General features: G+C 36.6%; 1 protein-coding gene across 1 annotated transcript in view; it reads left to right on the forward strand.

The window, feature by feature from the left end:
* Positions 1 to 10,065, forward strand: part of DTNA (dystrobrevin, alpha) — a 413,314-nt gene that overhangs the window by 354,199 nt on the left and 49,050 nt on the right. Inside the window, exon 7 of the mRNA XM_012656596.1 lies at positions 2,021 to 2,175. Within this exon, the coding sequence (XP_012512050.1) occupies positions 2,021 to 2,175 (155 nt within the window). The remainder of the gene's footprint in view (positions 1 to 2,020; positions 2,176 to 10,065) is intronic.

A 10,065-nucleotide genomic window follows, 5' to 3' on the forward strand; every position in this document is an offset into this window, starting at 1 on the left:
AAAGTATCCGTCATTACATGGTGCTGTAGGAAATACAAATGTGGTTTAGAATATGATCTGGAACCTTATAGAAAAATCTCACTGGGGAGGCAAAGCCTAAACATATGAAGTAGATGACAGGATAATGCAATACGAAATTAATAGTAGAAAGAGCTAACATTTCTGTACTGTGTCCTACCTGCCAAGCACTATTCTGAGGGGTTCATTCTACTATTAATAACTAATTTAATCCTCGAAATAACCCTCTATTATATTAACATATAATAAAATATACACATATATTATAGGCATATTACTTCTGTATGTGTGCATACAGAGGGCCCAAAGCTAAGGTACAAGCACATATCATTTTGATAGCTTCCTTAGAGTCCCTTCATTTCTCTTTAAAAACCTGAATGGCCATTAACAGCCACTTCCTTTAATCTAGCCCTATTTTGGATAGTGCTTAATAGATCTTCATCAACACAAATGAGTTTAATATTATTTTCAGGTTTGTGAAGAGTCACTCTTGGTACTCCTTCTGGCTTTCGCTCTAGGTAGAGAGGTTGTCTAAATTCTTTCAGTGGGAGATTTGAAAAGCCCAGGCTACTTTCCAAAACATGCCCTGACCTAGAAAGTCAGAGCCCAGAAGATAATTTTGCTGACCGTGTTTCACCAAGTGACTTGCCCCAGAACAAACAAGATGGCAGCTCTCATAAGAAAGTCAGAAAGTCCTGGGTTTCTTTTTATCCCTTTCAGTTGAAATTCTTGAGTTTCTGTATTTGGAATTACATAACAATTTTTTTCTGTTGGAAACATCTCTTTTGTTAGTTTGTTTGTATTTTGTCTAGTAATAATGGCACATAAGAGATAAAATTCACCAAGTAAACATTGTGGACGTGGATGAGAACATTAATTTTTTTGCTCAGATAGAATTTCCATAGCCTCATCATTAATAAACCATTTGAAACATAGTAGAAACCCCTTATAACTGGAATATTTAATAAAAATAAGAGTCAATTCACATCCTCAAAACATAATCCAATAAAAACCTGTGATATGCTTAACATCTGACTTTGGCGTAAAAACAACGTCCCCAAATTACATTTTGACCTTGAACAATTAAACCCAAAATGAATGGAGGTAGCGTACTGCACTCACAACAGTTTATCCCAGCAGCTGTGCTGGCCTAGTGACAATCTCGTTAGCACGGTGATAAACCATATAATAGCAAACCCTTTCATTCCAGTAGTGATTTCCACAGAGAAATTTCAAAGTACCTTGGGAAGTTATGCCATTAATGTTCATTAAGTGCACATAGTGGCAGTAACTGAAGAACAGAGGTTCAGTGAAGTCACAGGTTCTTCGGAGAATTATCCAGGACGCTGTGTCCACCTCACTGATCACCCGCAAGGCTGGGCTTTCTCTTCACCACATGAGTCAAAAGACCCTTCCCTGTAAATCAAGTGCCTTCTACCCAGAATGCTATGATTTATAGAAAGTTTTCTGCTTCTGTAAGAAGTTAACCAAGTGTTTTTCATTATACCTTTATCCCCATTGTGTCTTTCATTTTTCAAGTATCTCAAGCTAAAATCCAAGTTTTAGTGATAATATAGATGGGTAAATTGCTAGCTATTAATAGATAGATACACACACACCTGAACTTTGTAGTAAAATTTTCCTTGTGTTTCAAACGAGGTTAGCATATTCCTCACAGATACAAATATGCCTCCCATTGAGTTATATATGAGTTGATAATTGACCTCAAAGCAAAAACATGGTGTCCTCTGTCTTACCAAAATATGATACTTTTACCCAAATTACTTGTTAATTGTATGTGCCAGAATCATCTACAAGAAGACACACAAGAAAACACCATACCAGGAATGTTTCAGCGTAAAAATTAGCCTTTATATTATTCTTTCATAAAAAATATTTATTCTGCCACATTTTGGGTTTTTTTTTTCAGCAGATATGTTGAACAGTAACAGTGGAAAATGTTCATGTGATGAATAAATATCTTTCCTTTTCCTTCCAATAGATATTTTCTCAATGATTTCTGACTCCAGCGGGGTGATGGTTTATGGACGGTACGACCAATTCCTTCGGGAAGTTCTCAAATTACCCACGGCAGTTTTTGAAGGTCCTTCGTTTGGTTACACAGAACAGTCAGCTAGATCCTGTTTCTCCCAACAGGTAGGGGAAAAACGTGTTTAGGGAAATATCTCTCAAACAGTCGTTGCTCCCCTTCTAGATGTCATTTAAAGTCACAGATACACAGGCAAATTCTTCTACGTGATAACAACGTACCGTGTGTCTTCCAGCCTCTGACAAATGACCCCTGAGCCAGTAACTAAACCCAACACAAATGGATAATAATAATAAGGTGGTGCTCGCTAACCATGAGGCAGGCACCATGCTAAGTTCTTTACTTTCATTGTAAAATTTAATTCTTACAACAACCCTCCACCCTCGTATCATTATTATTAATGACACTGCATCATCAAAAGGGCTGACTTGTCTCAGTTAGCCTCACGTGAAACACATGTGTCACCCAGCAGCTAGCTTTACCACTGCTTACCAAAGGAAACCAGAAAGAAATGGACTGCTTTAACTGGCCGGCTAGTAAACTTCGTCAGTCTGTTTATTTGGTGATCTGGGAGATCAAAACTGCATCAGGTGTCCATTCAAAATTAGGTAAAATAATAGGCCTGGGTTTGTTTTTAACTTAAAAGGACCTATATATTCAAAGAGTTATATATGATTTGCCATGCTCAAAATTCCTTTTGAAATATTCTGTAGACCGTTCTGTTGTATAATTTTTTATATGTCCTTAATGATGAGAAATTTATACATGTCTAAGTCATCATAATATTTTTGGAAACTTCCAGAAGTGATTTTTAGCCAGTAGGGCAAATGGTCAAAATGGATAAAATCATTTGAAGTACAAAAAGAGCTAATACAAATAATAATAAAATCGGTTTGTTTATATACTTCATAAACTGGCTGTAACAGCAGTTTTAATGGTGAAATTCCAAAACTGTTTGAAATGCTTCACTGGAAAAAGTCCAAGCCATCTCAAGTGATTGTTTTAAAAAACAATATTCTTTTAGATATATAAATTGTGGTAGCTTTTTAAAAAATATCTCATTACTGATACTTTATATCATATATATTTTAGTAATAATGTTGATATCAACCCTATAGAAAGCTTGCTATTTAGTATTATGGGAAAAGAAAAAAATTATAAATATCTATTGATAATAAAAGATTAATTTAATTAAGAGGTACCAAAACAGTTGATCAGTAAATCACAAGGACTAGTGTAGGGTGTAGGCCTTAAAAAGACACTATACCTCTTTAGGACTGATTTCTTCTTTAAAAATATAAAACTATCTCATCCACTTTGATACCCTAATTCAAAATTTCAAATGACATAGTGATTTTTGCATATAAATATGTAATTTTTGTTATTCATACTATTATAGTACATATATTAATATAGTGTTATTTTTGTCATTTTGAAAGAAACTTATAATACTTATAGATTATACACACATACACATATATATATATATATATACACATATATATATAATCATTCTTTTTCTACATCAAAAAGGACCAGGATAATGAGACAGATGGAATGGAGAGGAAAGATGTATAAAGGAAAGAAGAGAATTTTTTAAAAATTTAGATTGTTCTCTAAGAGGATTCCCTCCTAATCTTTTATGACAGAATCATTCACATTAACCACTAAATATTTAGTACTTAAGGAAGTTGAGGAAGCTTGAAACGGAAGTCGTTATACAAATTCAGAAGACCGACTGACAGGAGTTACAGAGTGAGCTATGCCATACCATTGAGTAAAATTCCATGGAGAATTTCAATTCTTCATTTTTCCTCATCATTTTTATAATATACTGTCCCTCTTATATAAAAGTGATGCTCTCAGAACTGCTTTTCTCCTGCTGATGCTGTTGACTCAGCCTCAGTGGAGACAGTTCAGTACTATGTATGCTCAAGTATAAAAAGCAATCAGTAGAACTACCATTTGATCCAGAAATCCCATTACTGGGCATCTACCCGAAAGAACAAAAGTTGCTCTATAAAAAAGACACCTGCACTCGAATGTTTATAGCAGCACAATTCACAATTGCAAAGATGTGGAAACAATCCAAGTGTCCATCAATACATGAGTGGATTAATAAAATGTGGTATACGTATACCATGGAGTACTATTCAGCTTTAAGAAACAATGGTGATATAGCACCTCTTGTATTCTCCTGGATGGAGCTAGAACACATTCTACTAAGTGAAGTATCCCAAGAATGGAAAAACAAGCACCACATGTACTCACCATCAAATTGGTATTAACGATCAACACTTAAGCACACATATAAGAATAACATTTATTGGATGTTGGGCAGGGGGAGGAGGGAGGAGGGAGGAGGGAATGGGCATATGCACAAACAATGAGTGTGATGTGCACATCCCAGGGGATGGACACGCTTGAAGCTCGGACTTGGGGGGGAAGGGGGCCAGGGCAACATACTAACCTAAACATCTGTACCCCCATAATATGCTGAAATAAAAAAAAAGCAATCAATTCTGAACTGGTTTAATAACACATTTGACAAGTTCTCTTTCTTTAGGTATTACAGGTTAATTGAGTGCTTTGTTTCTTCAGTCTACATAGGAGGTAAATTACATAGCAGGCAAAGTAAGATTATTCTCTGCTCAAAAATTTTGGGGTTTTTTGTTTTGTTTTGTTTTTTTGTTTTTTTGATGCAGAAAAAAGTCACGTTAAATGGTTTCTTGGACACGCTCATGTCGGATCCGCCCCCGCAGTGCCTGGTCTGGTTGCCTCTCCTCCATCGACTGGCAAATGTAGAAAATGGTGAGTCATTACTACTAAGCAAAGGCAGTCTTTAAAATTATTGAAATCAGGCCATCAGGTCTACAGGTATTAAGCCCAGAACATTGTTTTAGGGAAGTCTATTTAGTGGTTCTTAGTTTTGTTTAGAATAGAACTAATCCATCTCCCTGATCAGTAAGACCGTATGGCACCCCTGTACAATTAGGACTCTCAGTTCTAAAAACTTATGACATCTCATTGTGTTCCTCTCAGTTACAAGTCAGGTGTGACTTAAAGACTTGATACCACAGAAGAAGAACCTCAATAAGGAATGTGATAATTTCTTGTATTTGTTTTATATCTGAATTTCCAATATTGGTATATATGGTTGACTATTTCTTCCCAGGCACCCAACCAGGAATAGGTGGGGGAGATATGGCAAAAAATTTAGATAAGGACACCCTGCTAATCTTTAGTCATGTGCTCCAAATTGTAATCTTACAATAGTTGTACTTATATTAAAGATAAGAGTAAACATAACTTTTGTAGCATGCTTTTTTCTTAAAGCAGGTATTTATAGGATAAAAATAACTACTTTTGGCATATCCAAACTTAAATACGAAATATAGTTCAGAACAAGATTTAAAGAAATTTAAACATGGAACAACTCAGTGTCTCCATCTAATCTTTAGGTGTTCCTATTTATTGTTTAATGTAACTCTGAAATTTCTCCATACTTGAATAGAAAATAATTTATACCTTATCTCTTACTAGAATTTTAACTTCTATATATTTATTTAATATACACTGGGGCTAAAGTTAGTTTAATTTTAAATTCTTATTCAGAATTTTTAGCATCTGCCCTTATTGTTCTCACTTAGTTAAAAGTTATGAATTTATCTTGTTTTGTTTATGGATAAAATTTAAAGGATGAACCTAGTTTCTTTGCAATCACTAACAATCATAGTTTTTTTATGCTTCTTTTTCATATGCAAAAGCAAAGAGCAGTCAAGATCCATATTATTATGCAAGATGAGTTCTTCATATTACTATTTACTGTTCTAGAACTAGTCATTTTCCAATCATAAAACTGTAATTTCATTCCCTCTCTCTCAGTATTTCCTGTCACAGTTTCTTAGGCATTGTCCCAGAGCAGTTGTCCCTAGATTTAAGTCCCATCCTAGTCTTTCCCAAGGACCAGAAAAGGGAGGTTATGATGCTCGTTCAAGAGAAAATGCATCCAGAACTGGTTATATCTTTGTTTTTACAGTTTGCTTTTTACTTTCATTTATTCCTATTTGCATTCTTTTTTCTGACTGGTTAGCCAGAGAATAACTTCACCAACGGCAAGAATCATTATTGTTGTTTTAGTATCTTTAGTTCATAATATGTAGATAATTACTTGGATTTGATCACTTACTAGCTTCAAACCTCAAATATTTTACCTTGCCTGCTTTATAATTTAAATCCTGCCAAAGAAAGTCAAGTATCTCTTGAACTATCTGAATCAGAATGGTTTTCAGATAAGTTATTCATCTTTTGGGGCCCTATCCACCTGCCTCAGGAAAAAAAAAATCTGTTTGTTAGATGAAGGGGATGCCACTTATTAAATAAACCCATTCACCACTCCATTTTTGAAAAATTAACTCAATTCTCTCATCCAGTTTTTCCACTCTCCCACCATTTTTCTTTCTTTTTTCCTCCTCTCATTCTCCATTTCTCTAATGTTTGTTCTCTACCCACTGGACAGTCAGCTGTATTCATTCCTTGTTCTTGTGAGTCTCCAGTGAGCTGTGCTGGTCTCCTGGAGACAGGGAGCAGTTTGGGGTAAAGCAAGTCAGTTTGGGTTATTTAAATTCTTGTGGCGTAAGAGACGGGAGTAGAAAGAGCAAATGGCATTACTAAGATTCGTGTTGTTAAAAGGACACCTCTTCTCCATCCCATTTCATTTCATCCACCCACAGACCCACGTTTGAAAAGGGTAGTGAGATTTCAGGAGTGAACTAAATGCCTCTCTGAGCCAAAATCGACTCTGAACTGAAATTGCAGCACACAGCCGAAAAATGCCATTGCTTTTAAGCTGTATTTTTCTTTATTCCGGTTCATATATTTGTTTCCTTTTCTTCATTTATTTCCCTCCTTAGTCTTCCATCCGGTGGAGTGTTCCTACTGCCACAGCGAGAGTATGATGGGGTTTCGCTACCGATGCCAACAGTGTCACAATTACCAGCTCTGTCAGGACTGCTTCTGGAGGGGACATGCCGGTGGTTCCCATAGCAACCAGCACCAAATGAAAGAGTACACATCATGGGTAAGGCGAGATCCAGGCAATACTTACAGCTGGATGTGCGGGTGTCACTCAGAATGAAAGGGAATATCAAGGATGGTAACAAAATTAAGAGACAAACTTACCTTCTACCCAGATCCAACATTCAGTCCCCCTTCCCGCCATCCCCAGCCTCACTGGGATCTCTCGCTTATTCTATCTGAACCCAGTGTAGCTTCCTGAGACTTTCGTATAGGAAGACTCAAACTGTGTTACTTCTTGGAATACAGATAATTCAGTATTGACTTAAATAACAACTGAACAGCAAACACCTTCTGGAGCATAGTCTTGTAGTTCACAGTAAGTTAAGGATTTTTTCAAGTTTCTTTTTGTTTTTGTGTGTATGTGTGGAGATTGCTTAAAAGTTATTGTTAGTTTCATAGTCTTTTTAAGTACATGGCAAGAGTATTAAAGAAAGAAGTGTGAGAGTGTGGACTTCATAATACTGTTCCATTTTACTTTTTTGCAGGGGGATGGTGGGAGAGGAGAGATTGTGGTTATATTAGCAAATCATCTTTTCAGGAATAGTGTGAGTGACCAACTTGGTAAAGGTGACATGTGAGTGTCTGTGTGATAGATGTATTCTTAGGAGCATGTGGCACTGGGTCTATCGGAGGAATTTGACTCTCTCAATGTGCTTGCTGTTCAAATGGTTTAGAGTTTGCTGACCTCTGTCCTAGCTAAACTCAAAGATCAGTTCCAGCAATGCTGCTTTTGTGCATTTCTTCAAGAATTGCTCTAGGTATAGATTGGTTTCTGTGGGATATAACATTAGCCCTGCCAGCCCCGCTTGGAATAGTTCTATCATAAGAAAATGCAAACTTTTTGAGTGTTTCTATATTTTAATGTATTTCAATTCAACCTGTAGTGTTTACTTAAAGAGTAACTTGTTGTTCTTTTTTTAAAAAAAACAGAAGGTCTTCAGAACTTGCATCTTAAATCAGAATGTTCTTCCTAGGAATTATTATTAGGAACCGATATTCAGTGTAAATATACTAGTAGTGCATCACCTGTCATGTTCTGAATTCAAGTCACAGTTCCTCACTCAGGCAGAGTACACTGAGAACTTCATGCCGGTTCACATGCCTCCCCTCACTCTTGTTTATGTCATATGCTGAAGTTAGGTCTACTAACATGGATCATGAGCTACTATTTAGTATAAAAGATAGGCGCTAAAACTTCCTATTTTCTCATTGTCAACATACTACCGGTTTTCAGACTTCTGTCACAGATCCTGGGAGGTTGATATTTCAAGACTAATCATTTTTAGTTGTTGTTGTATAGAAATGTTAAAGCCACATAAGGAGCCCCTTTCTTAGGGGTTGTAGACTCTAAAATTATACAGCAGGGCGCTGTCTTTACAAGAGGACAAAGGGCCCTATGGTTTATGGGGTGAAGAGCTGTTGTTGTTGCTGCTGCTAAGTGTTCTGAGAATTACACCTCCTAACAAAAGCCAAATAGGGACTCCTTGAACAACGCTCTTATTACTTCACTTTTAAATAATGAGGACAAAAATTTCTTCATTATATTACCAGTTATGGACTCCAGGTGTAAAATAAAATGACAAAATTATAAATATCTTCTTATGGAAAGGAAAATTTTGGTTAAGATTTATTATATGTGGTAGACTATATTTGATAATTCTGACTGTGTGATGTTGAGATGAACATTCCACCAGTCTAAACGAAAAAGAGGTAGCATGATGCTCTGGAAAGAACATGAACTTTAAATTTTAAAGACTCAGATGGAAGTTTCACTTTAACTCCAACTGGATGTGTTCCACCATACCTGAAACATCTTGCACCTGGATTCCTGCAAAAGCCTTCCATTCATCTTCTTTCTTCCATTCCTATTCCCTTCACAGACCATTTTCTGTCCTTAAGTGGGAGCAATACTTCTAGAATCAGGTCTGATGCTGTCACCCTGTGATTTAAACTCTTCCTCTTCTCCCTCTGCCCTCGGGATAAAGACACAGTCCTTGACTTTCCATAATAAGAACTGTGACACTCTGCCCCCTCTGTTCCTCTCCAGCAGGGCTCTCTCCTTCCTCCAGCTTGCATGACCTTCCCAGTCCCCTGAGTTTTTGTCAGAAAGACTCCTGCTAGCCCATGAAGTCCCAGCTCAGGTGTCCCATGAACAATGTCTGCTACCGTTTATTGTAATATTTGCTGACGCTAAGCAGCAGGAGGTAACTTGTTCCAGCACTCTAGTCCCAGCATGCTGCAAACTTCCAGACTTAGAGTAGGCCCTCAAAAAGGACTTCTTGCATGAATGAATGAATGAATGTCATGAAAAGCAAATCACTTGGTAAAATATTGCATAAATGTTAGTTGTTATCACTTCCACCTTTCTTCTTTCCAGAAATCACCTGCTAAGAAGCTAACTAACGCATTAAGCAAGTCCCTGAGCTGTGCTTCCAGCCGTGAACCTTTGCACCCCATGTTCCCCGATCAGCCTGAGAAGCCACTCAACTTGGCTCACATTGTGTGAGTATCTCTGCCCTCCAGGTGAAGAGACATCTTCCTTCACAGACAAGGATCTGGATCCACGCAAAGGCAATTTCATATCAGTTGTCAGGGACCAAGTCTTAAAATTTAATTATTTTTTTAAAAAAGAGTCAAAGTAATGCCGTTATAATGTTTTCTTGTTGAGGTATATAGTACTTCATCCCACTGTACAAGTGAAGCATGCAACACTAATTTAATTCACCTAGAGGTGGAAAATATCCAAAAAGCTTAGTTATAAAATATAGATGTTAGTGTTCACACATTCGAAGTTATCAATGGAATTACTGTGGTAAAAAAGAAAAAGAAAAAAAAACTTCAAACATATGATACCTTAACATCACATGTGCTTTGAGTCCCAAATAGCTTAGTTATAAAATATAGATGTTAGTGTTCAC

This window comes from Propithecus coquereli, unplaced genomic scaffold (assembly GCF_000956105.1).
Source record: "Propithecus coquereli isolate 6110/MARCELLA unplaced genomic scaffold, Pcoq_1.0 Scaffold51, whole genome shotgun sequence".
In the NCBI taxonomy this organism is placed as follows: Eukaryota; Metazoa; Chordata; class Mammalia; order Primates; family Indriidae; genus Propithecus; species Propithecus coquereli.